This window comes from Fukomys damarensis, unplaced genomic scaffold (assembly GCF_012274545.1).
Source record: "Fukomys damarensis isolate Sample0158 unplaced genomic scaffold, DMR_v1.0_HiC HiC_scaffold_4, whole genome shotgun sequence".
Classification (NCBI taxonomy): domain Eukaryota; kingdom Metazoa; phylum Chordata; class Mammalia; order Rodentia; family Bathyergidae; genus Fukomys; species Fukomys damarensis.
In genome coordinates this window covers 31,737,929-31,755,847 of record NW_022900916.1, presented here as the reverse complement: position 1 = coordinate 31,755,847, position 17,919 = coordinate 31,737,929, and the positions used below count along the sequence as shown (strand labels likewise).

The 17,919-nt window shown below is 51.0% G+C and overlaps 1 protein-coding gene across 3 annotated transcripts in view; it reads right to left on the bottom strand.

Annotated features, from left to right (window-relative positions):
• The window catches only part of Mindy4 (MINDY lysine 48 deubiquitinase 4), a 110,954-nt gene that overhangs the window by 17,670 nt on the left and 75,365 nt on the right, over positions 1-17,919 (bottom strand). For 2 of the 3 annotated variants that reach the window (XM_010628329.2, XM_010628328.2), the window contains exons 14-15: positions 7,852-7,915; positions 4,750-4,911 (exon numbers count right to left, since the gene is read on the bottom strand). In XM_010628329.2, coding sequence (XP_010626631.1) covers positions 4,750-4,911; positions 7,852-7,915 — 226 coding nt within the window. The remainder of the gene's footprint in view (positions 1-4,749; positions 4,912-7,851; positions 7,916-17,919) is intronic. The other variant, XM_033757586.1, reaches the window with a different exon arrangement.

Genomic DNA, 17,919 nt, shown 5'->3' with positions numbered 1-17,919 from the left:
AATAATGCACCGCCATTTCAGAAATCTTCGAATGTGGGAAAATCCATATCTTAAAAGTAATGAGATGTGATACTTAAATCAAGAAGCAGCAGGGGCTGGGGATTTAGCTCAGCGGTTCAGTGGCCTGCCTTGCAAGCGCAAGCAACAGAGTTCAATCCCCGGTACCCCAAAAAAAAAAGAAGCAGCAGATGAAAGAAAGAAAATTTGGGTGGAGACTAACAAGGTGAGGAGGGGACCACAAGAAGAAGGCCCTGTTAGAGTGACGATGAAGGCAGGAAAGGCAGGGCCCATGGCAGGCAGATCATGTGCAAAGGCCCAGAGGTGGGGAGAACCCAAGAGGAAATAAGCATCTGAAGCCTAGTCCCTAAGGGACAGTGGGGGGAGTAAGGTGAGAGGGGAAGAATGGGACAAGTCTGGGAAAGCTTTGTGGAGCTCAGGGAGTTTGGGATTTTATCGTTTGTGTCAGTTTGCTTAGGGTACCAAATAAATACCACAGATGGGGAGGCTTAAACAGCATTAATGATTATCTCCCAATGGTGGAGCCCAGAAACATGTGATCAGGGTGCCATTCTGGCTACTCCTTGCCTCCTCCTCAGCTTGTGGATGCCGTCCTCCGCCATGCTGTCACATGGTCTTCCTCCAAGGGTACCTGTGTCCTAATCTCCCTTCACATGAAGATTCAGGTCATTTGGATTAGGGCTATCTCAGTGACCCCATTCTAACTTATTCACCCCCCAAATACCTTATCTCCAAATATAGTCACATCTGTAAGTCCTGGGGCCTTGGACCTCACATAGGAACTTGGAGGGAACACAGTTCAGCCAATACCGTTCTCAGAGGACTAGAAAAGCACTCGTTTGAGTAAATGGATGGATGGTAACCTTTGCTGGGCTGGAGATGACCAAAGGAGGATGGGCTTTCCGGAGACCTCTGTCAAGCTCGGTTTTCCTTTGGGCTCCTTCAGGAAGGCAGCAGTAAACATGGCTTGCAGATGATAGGAGAAGCTCTGGGGACCTGAAGCACCCTGTCCTTTCCTGGTCTCTCCGCACCCTCACCAGCACAGCCTGGGGACTTGGCCTTTCAGCTGTGGTCTGCAGTACACTCTGACTCTCACTGTGGAGCCTCACCTTGAGTGAACTCCAGAGTGCAGGAAAGGAGGTAGAAGTTACTTGGGCAAGACTAAAACTAGCCCAGGGGTGCGGTCACATGTGCACAGGACACAGCCAGGCTGAGGCAGGAGGCCAGTCTTGTACAGCAAGGATCACGTTTCTCTGGTCCAGAGTTTCCTGTTTGCCCCAGGCACATCCTGAGTGTAGGTCATCTGAGAAGCTCATCTGTAGATAGGACATCCCATCCCTGGTTCCCCAACACACTCACTGAGGGCTTGAGACTGGCTTCCAGCCAAAGACTGCAGCGAGAAGCCTGGAGACAGGCAAGAGGCCTGTGAGCAAGAGGCAAGCCTGGGGCCTCGCCTATGTATGTAGTGGCATCAAGATCCAAGCTGCTGCAAATGCAAGATCATTCCTCAATGGAGTATGACACGCCAGACACAGCATGGATGAGTCCCCATCTGAGTCCACGTCTGGGTTGGGTGCTGAACCTGCCTAGAGTTCCTAGATCCAATGTGTCTAACCATGAGGAGTCCTAGGTACTCAGGGACAGCAGGTAATGTTAAAGAAGGGGAGTACTTTTCTGGGTTTCCAGGCCCTTCCTTAGTCTTCAGGGGAAAGAGAGGCCAAGGCCCAGGCTTCAGTGGGCTTGTGAGAAGGAAGGTAGCAGCCAGAGCTCCTTCCTTAGCAAGCATGGGCTGTGAGGCAGAGGACAGCATCCTCTTACTGCAGGGAGACAACCAAGCCCAGGCCATAGCTGAGCCTAGGCCAGCAAAGGGGGCTATGGCTATGGGGATCCAAGGATGCCACAAGGGGAAGACAGCTGTGGGATCTCAAATTCTTCGGCAGTCATTTAATCCATTGGAAGGAGGACCTCCACTGATCTTCACATCAATTACCCTTCACTGACCAAAGGAAAACAGTTATGTTTGACCAACACCCTGGACACAAGAATGAAGCCAGGGCTCATGGTGAGCCTGGGGAGACTACAAGCCTTGCCCAGGTTCCCGTTTGGAGCCCACCCAGAGCCTTATGGTCAAGAGCCTTGGCACTCCTCACTGACCACGTGTCCACACTCTTGGGTTCCCTCCTGATGCCAGAACAATGGGGGTGAAGAAAGCAGCCCTCACTTTCCCTACATCTTTGGAACCCACACGCCTGTTCTGTGTGAAACGAGGTACCACCCTGAGAGGGGATAGGGCTGCACCCCATGGTCCATAAGCAAGGGAAAGCACATATGGTCTGTGTGAAGGATGAGATGAAAAAGCCATTCTCTTTTCATCCTGCAAATCCACTCACCCAGTAATCTCTAGGGGCCCCATAGGGTGAGTCTGTCCTGGCTCTGGAATACAAGGTTAATGAAACCTCATCAAAGCCTTGTAGCAATTTGTATAGGATCAGCCACCATGGAAAAGGCTGTCACTGCCACTCAGGACAATGCTTTCCATATAATCAATCACAGAACAGCAGACTCTCTGGACCAAAAGTGAACCCCAGAGAAGGCTCTATGGCAGCTTGGACAGGCAGTCAGGGTCCATGTGTCCCCAACCAGCCTGCCTCAGCCCCTGCTCATACTCCCCTTGGGGCAGAGCTACCATGTCCTGCCCAGCTCTACTTGGAGGCCCTGCCCTTTCTGATACCTCAGCTGCAGCGAGGGAGGAGGCAGAGGGACCATCCCCCTAAACATACTAAGTCAGTCTCATCAGGAATTGAATTGTGTTCCCACGGAGAACATGTAATCTCTCAGTCCTCTGATGGGAACATATTGGGATATGAGGTTTTTGCAGATGTGATTAGCTAAGCTGAGGTCATCCTGGAGGAGGGTGGGCCCTTCCCTCAGTCAGGTCCTCAGAAAGCAAGGAGACACACAGAGAGAAGATGACATGTGACAAAAGAGGCCAGAACTAGGGTGATGTACGTACAAGCCAAGGAACACCAAGATACCAGAACATGCCAAAGGCTGGAAGAAATCAAGAACTCTCTCTCTGTGGGCTTCTGAGGAGCTGTGGCTGCAGCTGACTCCAAGATCTCAGACTTCCACCCTCCAGGATTATGAGAGAATGGATCTGTTTTAAGCTACTACATTGACCTAAAATCTCTAGTCCCTGCTCTGGGAGAAAAGGCCCTCCCGAACCACCTAGTTATGTTTGACCAACACCCTGGACACAAGAATGAAGCCAGGGCTCATGGTGAGCCTGGGGAGACTACAAGCCTTGCCCAGGTTCCCGTTTGGAGCCCACCCAGAGCCTTATGGTCAAGAGCCTTGGCACTCCTCACTGACCACGTGTCCACACTCTTGGGTTCCCTCCTGATGCCAGAACAATGGGGGTGAAGAAAGCAGCCCTCACTTTCCCTACATCTTTGGAACCCACACGCCTGTTCTGTGTGAAACGAGGTACCACCCTGAGAGGGGATAGGGCTGCACCCCATGGTCCATAAGCAAGGGAAAGCACATATGGTCTGTGTGAAGGATGAGATGAAAACGCCATTCTCTTTTCATCCTGCAAATCCACTCACCCAGTGATCTCTAGGGGCCCCATAGGGTGAGTCTGTCCTGGCTCTGGAATACAAGGTTAATGAAACCTCATCAAAGCCTTGTAGCAATTTGTATAGGATCAGCCACCATGGAAAAGGCTGTCACTGCCACTCAGGACAATGCTTTCCATATAATCAATCACAGAACAGCAGACTCTCTGGACCAAAAGTGAACCCCAGAGAAGGCTCTATGGCAGCTTGGACAGGCAGTCAGGGTCCATGTGTCCCCAACCAGCCTGCCTCAGCCCCTGCTCATACTCCCCTGGGGCAGAGCTACCATGTCCTGCCCAGCTCTACTTGGAGGCCCTGCCCTTTCTGATACCTCAGCTGCAGCGAGGGAGGAGGCAGAGGGACCATCCCCCTAAACATACTAAGTCAGTCTCATCAGGAATTGAATTGTGTTCCCACGGAGAACATGTAATCTCTCAGTCCTCTGATGGGAACATATTGGGATATGAGGTTTTTGCAGATGTGATTAGCTAAGCTGAGGTCATCCTGGAGGAGGGTGAGCCCTTCCCTCAGTCAGGTCCTCAGAAAGCAAGGAGACACACAGAGAGAAGATGACATGTGACAAAAGAGGCCAGAACTAGGGTGATGTACGTACAAGCCAAGGAACACCAAGATACCAGAACATGCCAAAGGCTGGAAGAAATCAAGAACTCTCTCTCTGTGGGCTTCTGAGGAGCTGTGGCTGCAGCTGACTCCAAGATCTCAGACTTCCACCCTCCAGGATTATGAGAGAATGGATCTGTTTTAAGCTACTACATTGACCTAAAATCTCTAGTCCCTGCTCTGGGAGAAAAGGCCCTCCCGAACCACCACCCCCCTCACACATACACCAGATGCAGCCACTCTGACCCACAATCAAACCATGAATCCCTGGAAGTCCTTTTTCAACAATCTTCTCCCAGGATCTTCTCATTAACAGGCTTCAGGTCTGAATTATAAGTCTGTATTCAAGGGCAGGGAAGCCACCCTTCTCCCCATGGTTTGGGCTGAACCTGAGCTCCAGCCAGCTCTGGGAAATGGAATCCAGCCTTTCTTCCTCCAGAGGTCCCTCAGGGAGCCAGGCTCCTCGGGGTCTGGAGACTGACACTATGGGTACCTGGCACACATTGTAGTGCTCAAAGAGAGATAAGAATCCAATGTCACTACGGGCAGCAATGCCTCGGAGGAGTGTGATGTTTCCATCCCCAGAATCCAGCTCCATCACGTCGTTGAAAACATTGGATACAGCTCTCCCAGTCAGCAGAAGATTGACAAGTTCCTGTTGATGAGAGAAGGGGAAGCCACGCATGGCAAGTTTGAACCAGCTGCAAAAGGGTGGAGGGGACACTGGGAAGAGAGAAAAGGGCAGGGACGGAAGAAGGGAAGGATGGGGGAGGCAGATGCCAGAGGTAGTCAAACTCCACTTTCCCACAAGCCTCAAGGGAAAGTTGCCAGCCTCTCTCATCAAAGCAATTGCAGGCACTCACTGGTCTTTATTTCACAAGCATTCACGGAGAAGCAACTGTATACAGGACCCTGTCCTAGGTCCCCGGTCCTTAGAAGTGACACGTGGCTCCCTGCTCAGGTCCAGGGTAGAGGGGTCAGGTATTTGGCTATGAGGCTGAAGCACACTATAGCATGTGTTTGGAACTATAAAAATGTCCACACAGGCCATTCCAGGGCCTAGAGGGATGCAAAGCCATACATGACTAGGAGACAGTGGCTTTGTGAAGTTTTGAGTCTTAAAGGGTGGTCTTTTAAAAGTAGCTTTCAATTGTGAAATAACTTTATACTCAATAGAAGTTGTAAAAATAGTACAGAGAGTTCCTGTGCACCCTTCACCCAGCTTCCCCCAAAAATAACATCTCACAGGACCAGAGCACATGCTCACAACCAGGAAATGACCACACTCAGCACCAGCCGCACCCCAGGACTTTCTCAGATCTCCTGGGGACAACGGCAGGCTTTAATGGAGGAGGAAGCCCAGAAAAATGTACTGTGGGGGAAGAAGGAAGAGCAGAGCAGAGAGGGGACAGGAAGCCCATTTCTTCTTGCCATGGGAAGTAGACATTTGGGACCCCACGCCTCATGGCACACTCCTGGCAATGCAACAAGAAAGTGACCTTGCCACCTGCAGCTGGTGCTCCATGGAGCTCAGCTCTTCTCTGGCAGCTTCTTCACCTGTAACACTTGTATGAGACGGACATCTGTGTCAGGAAGGGCCCTTCCTTATGCTGGGAATCCCTGATCCAGCCTTCTGTTAGGACCGGAGAAATTGAGCCTGCAGATAAGAAAGGACTTCCCTGGCCACACAGCCACTGAGGGCCACCGCTGAGGCTCCACTCACATCTTCTGGCTCCAAGCATCTTTCTGGGTTTCCTTCCTAATTCCCATTTCCGTCTTACATTCACGGTGGCAACTGGCTGGACACAGATGCAAGATGAAACATGGTGGCCTCTGAAGGTCTGCTGCTCCACTGGGGTAGGTTTCCTGTGAGCCTAGCCCTAGCACTCAGACAGCAGGTTCCTCTGTGTCACCCACCTCTCCAGAGACTGGCACTGCCCATGAAGCCAGCCCATGGGAATGGCCAAAGCCGCCCTTTCCCTGGCATATGCTTGGAGGGCAGAGTTGATGGAAGTGTCTTCCTTTGAATTGTGAAAACAATGTCCAGGGTCAATAAATTCTCCTGTTAACACCAATACCCCTGCCCCAGTGACAATAAAAGAGGCCTCCGGTGATGGCCGCCAAAGGGCCCCCATTGGAGGGAGATACTGAGGGGGTCACTGTGTCCTTGCAGAAAAAATGAGAGAAAGAGTTCGGAGGAAATAGCTACTCTAAAATAGGGCACCCCAGGGGCAGTGGCACTAAAAAGGATACAGCCTTTTCGGGGTGGGGGGGGCTTGAGTTTTCCATTTGGTTTTTGAAATTTAAATAAGCCCTTTTCCTCCATTTGGATGCATCTAAAACCTTCCTCCTAGCAGGAAGCCTTCTTGAGATGGGGAAAAGAGGCACCAGGCATCTCTTATTCTTAGATGCAAAATTACACATCAGGAAACTTAGCCATCATTTAGGGTCTTGCTACTCAATGTGTGGTCCTTGGACCAACAACATTTTCCTCCTAGGATGGCCTGTTAGAAATTCAGCATCTCAGGCTGTAGCCCAGACCCCTTGAATCTGAACCTACTCACATGGAATTATGTGCACAACACAGCAAAGCATAAGCAGCCCTGGTCCAGTACAAATCCTTCTTCTACTAATGAGGAAAAGGAAACCCAGGGAGGGAAAGAAGATGGCCCAGCTCCTTCTCCAAGTGCAACAGAGAACAAGACTTAAATCCAGTCCTACTCTCTGACCTGATGTCTTCTTCCCCTCACTTGATGGTCACCCATCCCTGCAAACATCACGCCCTGACCTCTACAAGAAGAAGCTTCCCTGGGGCAGAGAGGTTCTCAGAGACAGGATGGCAACCCCAGGCAACAAGAAGAGTAGTGGCTCACTCAACTCCTTCTCTTAGGAAAGTGAGCAGCAACCCAGGCCTCATTCCTTTGTGGGTGTTCCACAAGACACAGGTCTGTAGCTTGCTTCTTACATAGGACTGGGCTGGGCACATGTGAGCCAAGACCCTAGGACAACTGGGTCTTTAAGGTCCAGAAGACTGAGTTTGGGTGCCTGTCTGTGCCAAAGGTCAGATTTTACTGTGGCCCACCTGGCTGCTCTGGGAGGCCTTGCCATGCCAAAAAACAACTGGAAAGAAGTCAAGGCTGGGATTTCCCCCCAGGTCTCAATGATGGCTGACAAGCAACCATGCTCAGGGTCTGCTGAGGTCTTGACTGTGGGGAGGGGGTCCCTTTGTAAAGATGCAGCGGGAACAGTGGTTATAAAGACAATGCTCCATGCCAACATAAAGATCGCCGTGGCTGATATTCCCAACTATCCCCAGATGCTACTGCACCCTCTGCAGCCAGAGCTCCAGGTGGTACACAGCTTGGATCTGCATTCCACCTACTCTCCACCTGCATCCCATATGGCTCCAAGCACAGAGATCAGCATATGGCAAGTGTTTCAGAAACAGAGGATAAACTGAGCCATCTTTTTAGCTCCTTAATGGTGACAACCAGCAGGGTGGACATGGGAAGATGCCTAGAGAGGCTGCTGGAGGACAGGGAGAAGAAGGACAGAGGAAAAGAAGAACTGCCTGGCTGCCCCATAGCATCCCAACCTGCGTGCAGTATCCATGTGCTCCAATCAGGTGACTGGTGGGGACGTCAAAGTCTTGGCGGACACTGGAAAACACAAAAAGAAATAACATTAGAATGACCTTAGCCACCCGGGCAAACCTTGCCAATGACCAAGGGCTTCTCTCAAGATTCCCTATTTGGTAGGAATCTGATTCTTCAGTGTTCTATGCTCTCTGAGGAGGAAGCTCCTACACCCAAAGGAATAGGGGCTGGAGCCCTGGCCTGCTCAAGTCAAAAGCACTGCATTTTCTGGACAATGGCCTTCACTCTGGCCTCCCTGGCCTCTGGCCACAACACATAGAGTGAGTGGAGTGAAGTGTAGTGCAACTGAAAGGTCCTTGGGCTAAAAATCCAGTGTCCTGAACTCACTTCCCACCTGCTGCTAATAATGGTGAAGGCAGGTCCATCCTCTCCCATCTCTGGGCCTCAGTCCACTGGTCTTCTGAATGGAAGGAACGCACTTTAATGTCTGCTATGGTTGGTCCATATCTTGAAAGGGTTCAAGCGTTGAAATATAATCCCCTTTGTGAAGTGGTAAGATGTCTATGAAGTGGTAAAAATCTGACAATCATATTGAGAGAAGGGGCCTTCAGGAGGTGACTGGGGTTAGGTACAATCATCAGGGTGGACCCATGATTGAGTCGTGGTAGCTCTATAAAAAGAGATCGAGACCAGAAGAGTCATGCATGTGCTCCCAGGGTCTTGCCACGTGATATCCTGCATCTCCTCAGGACCCTGCCGGCAAGAAGGCCATCACCACATGTGGGACTTCAACTTTGGACCTCCAGCACCATGTGTCAAAATAAACTGTTTTTGTTACAACTTACCCAGTCTGCAGTCTGATGTTACTGGCAACAGAAAATGGACTAATACAGCATCCTTGTCTTCTAAAACGCAGCCAATGCCCACCCCACAGCACAGTGTCTGCTCCATGTGTGATACATGCATCAGACCCTAAGATCTGGGAAGAAACTGAGGCTCACAGAAGCGACTGTCTGCCCAAAGGCATTCAGGGCTGGTAAGAGTTCCCAGCCACCAGCTTCCAAGCCTGGCCCACCCCTCCTCCCCATCTATGCTACCACTGAGTCACCACCCTCGGAATGGGGACCTCAAATGGCACAAGATGAAAAGCCTCTTTACAAAACGAAATTCCTCAAATTCAAAGAATGGGCTTTAGGGCTGAGCAGTGCTAAGGATAGAACAATTCAGAGTCTCAGTGGGGACCCTATCGCCTGGGACGGGTGGGGAGATGAACACTAGGACAAACAAGGCCTCTTTGAGCCTGAAAGCCCTCCTAAGATAGAAAGTCCCCCATGAGGACACTGCTCCTGTCAGCTACCCCAAAGTCAATCCCACCAGGACACTAAGCGTTCTTGAGCGCAGGACCATATAACCAGCAAGCAGTAAAGGTAAACACTACCTACTAACTGGGCACAGCAAACAATTTCAACTCTCCAGGCCCAGGGAAGTGGGAATTACTATCTTTGTGTTATACATGTGGAAAGCAGCTCAGAGAAGTGGCTGCTGGGGTCTGGGTTAACCTTGCCCTGTGGGCTGCCACTCACCTAGCACCGTGTCCAGGGCCTGGTCCACTTCCTTCATCCACCCCTGAAGTGCGTACTGTACCGCAGCCAGGGTTAGGAAGGGTTTAGCAATCAGAACACTCACATTTCCTTTTGGTGCAAGGGAAGAGGAACCTGGTCTGGATTTATGCATTAAATCAAAGAGCTGCTGTAAACTCACAAAGCCATGCACTCACCCTGGCCTTGTATCCTTCCCAGACAAGTTTAGAAATTCAAGCCCCATAATACTTGTAAGGAAAATGCTTTCCTGTGGTTTTTAAAAACAAACAGGGAAGGTTAACAGTCCACGTGAGATGAGGTGGAAGTACCATCTCTGAAGCCTGCAGAGAGCCACAAAGGCTTAGGGTCCCCTGGGAAGCCTGCAGAATTCATTGCCAGAGACAGCCGAGCAAGCCTGGGAAGGAGCCAGTGGGGGTGACTCATGGCAGAGTACAGCACTTGGCTGGCACTTGCTCAGGCAGAAGAATTGATGGAAATGTTCTTCACAGCATATATAAGCATCTTCTGATGAGAAGAAAATAACCTCAAAGCAGTCTTGAGTGGACCGATAAGCATCGCTGGCCATGAGCCACCCAAAGATTTCAGAAGCAGCCCGATCTTCTTAAGCTCATAGCCGCGTGTTCACCCCATGGGCTTGGGAGCCTGCGTCAGCCGTGAGCAGAGGGACAAGCAGACAGGACAATGAGAGGAAATGGTAATTGCATCCTTAGGTGCAAACACGATGGGAAATTTAAAAGTGTGCTTGGATCTTAAAAGGGATGACCATCTGTATTTCACATTAGAGCACTTGGGAGATGCCAAGGAGCAGCTTATGGCTTAAGAGATTTACAACTTTGGCAAAATGAGATCCCCAGATCTCCCCCAGGGGCGGTCCCTTGGGGCTAACTGTGAGTCCTTGGGCAGAGAAGCACTCACAGCCTCTGCTCTGCTCTACCCACAGAGAGTTGGATCACTCAGGGCTGGCCTAAAACCCAACAGGAGCCTCACCCTGCTGTGGGGTGGCAAAATCCCGTTCCTTGGGCCTCAGTTTCCCCTCTGGAACAGGAGGGTCTTGGGCAAGATGAGAGGTGTTTGAGCTGGATTATGCCTCTCACTTCATATGTTAATGTCTTTATCCCCAGTACCTCAGACTGTGTAACTAAAGACAGAAACTTTAAAGGGGTGATTAGGTTACAATGGGGCTGTTAGGGAGGGTTCTAATCTAACCAGACTGGTGTCCTTATAAGTGGGAGAAATTTGGGCACATGAAGATACACCAGGGATGTGCAAATACAAAGGAAAGGCCATGTGAGGACACAGCAAGGTGGCCATCTCTAAATCCAGGAGAGCGTCCTTGGTTCTTTGATCTTGGCCGTCCAGCCTCAAGAGCTGTGAGAAGTGTCTGTCAAGCCACCCACTCTATGTCCCTTTACTGTGGCAGACCCAGGAATCTGGAATAAGCGACTTCCAACATTGTTTTAGACTCAGAGCCCTTCTCTAAAGGAAACCTCATATGTGGAATTAGTCTGCTCCAACTGTGGGTAGCCAATGGACCTGCCCCATCTTTGACTCCCTCCACCAGCCCTTGTGGCTTCTCAGGGAACCCTGGGCTTCCAGAGCACAGAGTACTTGGAGCAGAGGCTGAAGCTGGGGAGGGGGCTTCCGAGCTCTGGGTTTCTGAGTCACAGCCATGACAGCCCTTTGCCTAGGACCAAATTACCCATCTAGTCTAGTCAGAAGGTTGTCCTTTCCACAGCTCTCTTGGGGGCTAGAGAGCCCTGGGCACAGCTGAGGGACACAGCACTAAGCTGAACAAAGGAGTCAGGAGGCCTACACCCACCTAAAACAGGTCCCTGCAAGGCATCCTGCACTGGGGAACCCTCTAGGAGCTTGCCTGGACTTTGAATCTAAGAAGCACAGAGTATAAACCAGGGCATGGACACAGACAAGAAGAGGCCTAGCCCAGCCGATCTGCTATCTTTCTCCTCAGTATCTGGAAGCCAACAATCAGCATCCCAGACCAAAGATTAAAGGGTGACTTAGGCATAGGGGGCCATCCAATGGTACGAATTCTCAACTCTGCCCACCATCAAGAGGCTGTTGAGCCACCAAGCTGTACCTAGAAACAGAACAAAGGGGCCCTTAGAGCTCAGTGTCCTGCAGATGGGAAGACCAATGTCCAGAGAGAGAAACACCAAGTTCTATCAGGGCCAGAAGCCAGGTCCAGGCCTCTACTGCTGTTCTCCCTTTAGCACACATCTGTGAGCAGGCAGCATTCTCCTAGGCATGGGCTGATGACCCAAGAACCTTAATCTGCACAGTCTCAGATACTTTGAAATACATTGGTCCCTCAAAAATCTTGCTAGGCCAGGAGGGCAAAACACCCATCTCTGCTTTACTGAGAAGGGACTTTGTGGTTCTGTTGTCACACAGCCAGCCAGGCCAAGGCTATTTTCTCAGCACCAACATCACATAGTGTCAAACATCACCCTAACCACCCAGCTCCAGGTGGACACCACTCAGGCTCCACTGTCCATGGCTCTGGCCAGCTTGTCCCTTTGTCTAAAAGCCCTTGTGTGAATATATCATGTGGCACAGAAGTTTCTGAATAAGAAGGAACGTATGCCCACGCAGCCTACAGAGATGGCCCTAAGCTATAATCACAGCCATTCACCTGACTTTGGGAAGTGTCAGAGGCCAGCTCAGCCTAGCACTAGCCAAGGTACCTCAGGTAAGTCCCTACGTCTCTCTCAGATGAGTCTTTACTTGTAACATCCATGGCCTGGGGTCAGGGATCTCTGGGGAACCTCCTGAAGGTGAACTCGAGACCCTGGTCCCTGACCTAATCTTTGAAATATCAAGCCTCAGATGGGCAGGAACCAGTCCAACAGCCCACAGCCAGTTCCTGCCTGGCCCTCCCTGAGGCTTCCAGACCACACTCCCCAGCCCCCTGCAGGTAGTAGGGTTTCTCCTGAGTGTTAAGGACAACTCAGAAGTGGAAAATGCAATTGCGATATAGCTAAGAAAACTGCTTCAAAAGCTGGGGAGCCCTGGATCCCAATCCAACTGCTGCCACTCATGAGTTGGCCCCTGCCACACCTCAGTTTCCTCACTTGCAATATGGGTGCAATGATGTCTCCTCCTAGCACAGATTACTGTGAGAACTGAGTGAGATGAGCTATATAAAGCATCTGGCATTCAGTAAATGTCACTTCCTTTTTCCTACGATAACAATAATAAAAACAAAAAACAATGACCAAGAGGTCATGATTCCTGCAGCCTCAACCATTCGTATCACAGCCAAGAGCCCAGAATAAAACCAGGGGCCCCAAGAGGTTGAATGTAGCTCTAAGTACCTGAAAAGGATCTGGACAGAACGGATACTGCCTGTTTTCTGGGGGAGGCTGAGTGGGAAGGTGATGAATCAGAAGCCCTGGGTGTCAGGCCCCATTTGCCTCCTGTCCTGGTTGCCTTTTTGCAAAGTGTTTTCCATCTCTGAACCGTGGATGTGTCATCCCCTCACACAGATAATGAAAGCCACCTCACAGGTTGCTGAAATGAGGGAACACAACATGCAGAGGCCTTGCAAATTGCAGAGAGCTATGATGACACCTGGAGGACTCCATGTCACCCCCTTCCCCAAGCAGTGAGGGAAGGAGCTAATGGGGGACCACAGAGGCCAGGCGAACTTGGTTAGAGACTTCACCTTCTGGAGGAAGAGGAATGTGCCTGGAGGAGGGAGGAGAAAGCAGAGGACCCCAGTGCTTCTGGCCACTGACAGAGCCCCTCCCAAGCTGCCCTTGGCCTCACTTGCCCATCCCATCCTCCCTGATGTTCAGCACCATTCTTGCTAACCAGCCCTTGGCACTCTGATCCCTGCCAACCCTCATTGGTGACTTTTGTTCACCCTGTTCCTGCTGTGTGTCAAAACTCTTCCAGCCCATCCTCAAAGTCCACTTACATGAATGTCTCTTCCTTCACAAAGCAACACCTCCAGGGACAGAAACACCAATCTCTCCTCTCCACGGAATTCCCCTTGCCAAAAGAACACACCAACTGCTGTCTCAGGCCTGTCTTGCCCCTCTAGGCAGCAAGGACTTGAGGACTTTGGAGACAAAGTAATGGTGTGTCTGTCTGCTCCCCAGTGCCCAGAACTGGGCTCAGTAAATGAGCCCCTAGAGCACATGAGGTGCCTGCAGCTCCTAGGGAGAAGCTGGGTCCTGAGAGGCATGGTGGAGACAGTGGAAATGCACAGCCCACCCGCACTGTGAGGCTGGCTTGGCAGAAGAAACTTCCAGAAGGTTAGTTACCTTCTCCCAAGACCTGCGATTGTCATCTGGGTACCTGGACCCTTTCTGAAGGGCTTCCTGTGGGCTCCCCTTGGTTCCACATAGGGTTATCAGGGGTCTGAGAGTAGGAGAGCCCCCATCTCTGCCACTAACCACAGTGAAGCTGGGCTTGGGAGGTGAGCCCCCCACCCAGTCCTCAGGTTCAGTGTCTGTGGACAGACCCGCTGTGCCAGCTAAACCTGGAAAAGGAGTAGAGCAGACAGTCAAGCACCCAGTCCACCTATCTGGGGCCTTGTTTTCCACTTATTAAAGCTGTCGAAAATATCCCTTCAAAAGGTTCACTGTCTTGAAGGGTTAGCTTCCAACTAATGGGGTTTGAGGAACTGATTTAATCACAGGAGCCATAATTTCATCAGCAGATGACTCTATTGATGGATTTATAATTGCATGACATTGCTGGGAGGTAAAGAAGACTTAGAAGGCAGCCAGTTGAAGGGGGCATGACCTTGGGGACTATATCTTGTCCTGGCCCCTTCCTCTCTGGCATTATGGCTCTTTTTCGCTTTGCTTCCTGACTGCCATGAGGTGAGCAGCTTTTGTCTGCCATACCCTTCCTCCTGATGTTTCTGCCTTGCTACAAGCCTAAAAGCAGTGGAGCCACCATTCCTCCTTTAAGTTGTTTATGTCAGTTATTCTGTCACAGAAACAGAAAGTGACTAACACACCACTTCTTCTAAGTGGCAATTACAACTGAGCAGCACCTGTCACCTCTCCCCTTACCCAAGGAAGCTGTTTTCGGCATAGGCTCCTAGACAGGGAGTCTGAAACTGGCGTGATGGTGCCAGCTGGGCCCTTACCTCATCCTGTACTTCTCAAAGTTCCTGTATCTGTAAAGCTGAATAAGGTTCCAGGCCTGTTGGCCTTTCCCTCAGGTTGTCATAAGACTAAAACGCCCAAGGTGGCAGTAAGGGCCCTGTCTTCCTCTCCTCCACCTCTACAGAGCTGAGACCCCAAATTCATTCTCCTCAGGCCACCCAGGAGGCTACAGATCAAATCTTGGTTCCCCATGGCATTGCCTGCAAGCAGACAGGGAGGTACTTCCCAGACAAGGAGGCACAGAGGACGAAAGGGACCACTAGAAGGACATGGAAACTAGGTGAGGCATTTGCTAGTTGAATGCCTTTGGTACCACAAATCCTTGCCCACCCCCCATGTCCCTTTTTGCCAAGTATATGTGCATTAGCCTGGTCTCTACCCTTATCTGAATCAGCACTGAAGTGGAATTGGGGTTCACTGAGCAAGATCCTCTCTTCTTGTTTCCAGGTATTGTCTAGAGATCGTAGTAAGCAGCGATAGAAGGGCCCCCGCTTGTCCTGCCAAACCTTGTGTGTCTTAGGGGAGATGCAGGTTGAATAGGGTCAATGCTTTGTTGAGGGCTCTAAGGAGAAGAGAACCCAAGGGTTGAGGCTCCTGGTCTGGTTGGTTTGTCAAGGCCTCATTGTTCTGGGCTGGAAGTACTTAGGTGGAGACCAGACACCATGCATGCCCTGCACTTTTCGTAAGAGCACATCTGGAGCTGTGGAGAGCCACCCCTGCTCATGAGCTCACACCTTAAACTTCCCACCAACCAATTCTCTTCAGGTGCTTTCTGGGCAAGTGTGGCCTGCAGATGCTGGAATGAAAGCTTTGTAATCACTTTCCCCATTTTCAAGAGAAGCCTGTGGGGCCTCTTTGAAGGCCACCCCCGAACCCACATCTGTTTCCTGTTATTCAGTACCTCCTACACTTCTACATCCTGACTCTGGGTACCCCATTCCCAGCCAGAATGGTGGAGCTCTGTGGGTTATGACTGCCTTCTGGGGACATCTCTGTCTTCTTGTGTTCCATGATGGGTACAGCCCAGGCCTGACCATGCTGATGGCATCAGGAAGGGACATCTGGCACAGAAAAGGTTGTGGAGCTGTTGGAATTCCCCATGCTGGGAGCCAGAGAGAAGAGTGAGGAGACAGAGGAACAACACAAGTCCCAGAGACAGTATCTACCTCCTGGACTCAGCCACACGTAAAGCCCAGGCTTTTGATGGGAATGGGCTACTAGCTTTGTTTTCTGTTTAGGACCTGAAACTTCTATCATTTGCCTTTGCAACCAACACTCAGGGATGGCTTTCATTTTGGGGCTATTTTCTCAAAGAAAAAAATTGTTGTGTTGCCACTATTGCTTTCAATCTCTTGGGGAGAGTTTCAAAAGCAAGAGAGCCATCATATTGGGGATGCTATTGGGGGGCCCTCACCCTCTATACCTGGCTTGTGCTGTCCTAAAGTTATCTGAACCAATGACAAGCTAGCATCTCTTCTGGACCTTTAAGATTGCCTTTGAGCAGCTGAAGGGCCCAGGGTGCTGAACACCAAAGGTCTGCTGTAGGCAAAGGGTTTCTTCACATGCTGCTTCCCACCCACCTTCCTGCCCAGGACTGGAGTCACTGGGCAAAGCTCACCCTACTGTAAGCCAGGCCTGCAACCTCCCCAGGGACTGCAGCCTCCACAGGCGTGGGGCTGCTTAGGCCTTGCTCAGAGACGCCCCTGAGCATCCCTGGGACTTGTGAGAGCTCCCTAGAGAGAGCTCTAGCCACAAGGCTTGGAAACCTTCAGAGCAAAGTGAGCATGAAACCCAGCATGAGATTTACTGTAAGCAACTGGAGATCTTAAAGAAAATAAGGGCTTGAAATCAAATGGAAAAAAGGAAAATCTTTGTAAGGCTCTGCACACAGCCTGGGGTAAACAAACCTCAAAGGCCCATGTCTTCAATGTTCTTTGGAATGGTTGGGCTGGACTTCTGCTCTCGGCCCCCACCAGGCTCCATTCTAACTTATGAACTGCCTACAACAGGAGTCAGTGACGGGTGCGAGGGCAGCCCTGGGCCTCAGGAGGCAGCCTCTGCCAGAGGGGGAAAAACCATACGCCCTCCTGTCACACAAACACAGTACATGCTCAGTCACGGCATCCTTCACACAATCTCAAACAAATCACCAGCACCCACATCACCTACCACCCAGCTGGACTGTCTCACAGATCCTTCCCGCACACACCCTCATACCCCCACACCATCAGAGACACACACGTGACCCCACTGCAATCAGAACCAACTGGGTGGGTCTTCCCAGCCCACCGCTGACCTCAGGATCTCATTATCTCTTTGGAATTGCAGGACATGTTTTCAATCACTGCCTGAAGTGGTAACAGACCACACTGGAGTGGCATTGAAGGAAGGTTCTCTGGCAGAGCTGACTCTGAACCCTGGAGAGCCATGGACAATGGTCCACTCAGAGGTTGCTGAGTGGCACTGGCAGAGCTGTGGCTCCTCCAGAGGGGGTTTATGGCCATGTCTGGGGATCCAGAGGCAGGGTAGAGGCAGGCAAGAGACCCCCTCATCCCCGCTGCCTCTGCGCTAGTCAAGGTCATTTTGCTGCCTCTGCTTTACATGCCAAGCTTTGAAATGGGTTTTTAGAAAACAAATCAGATTTATTTTCACTTCAAAGAAGTGTCTAAAGAGTACTAGCCCAACTCTGTCCTGCTAGAGATAAAGAAGCTAAGTCCTGGGTTGGGTCCATCACAGGGCTTCTCAGCAGCCAAACTGAGAAGGGGCCCCAGGTGTCCTGCTGCTATACCAAAGCCAAGTGTGCATGATTTCATGTGACCTGTCACCCTCTAGGCTGCCCTGGATAGGCTAAATGGTGCTGCACTGAGGTGACATTTGCACCTGCATATCCAAACGTCCTTAAAGAAAGACCTGCTAACCCCAGAGGCAGCAGGCAGAAGGTGAGTTTTTGCAGTCCCAGGACTGTCATCATTGCCCAGAGGACCTCAGTACGACTTCAGTCAAGCATCACCCCGTAGAGAGAGACAAGGATCCCAGGGACACACCACTGGAGAGCAATGTGATGGCATGTGAGGGAAGGGGACTCCCCCAGGGCTCTGTTTTGGAGGGTGAGACAGTGCCTCACTTCAAGTGCCAAGAGTGCTAACATGCCATGAGAAGCCCATCGGTGTGGCTCCCAGGGTGTGTTCTCCTGTCATTCTTGTCTTCCTCCCCTGGAAGTCCTAGGATGCTCTCTCTGGTTTCTGCAGCCCCCTAGGAGAGTGCACAATGGTCACAAGGGACCATGGATCTGCCGAAGGAGGCCCCAGAGGCAGGCTATGGC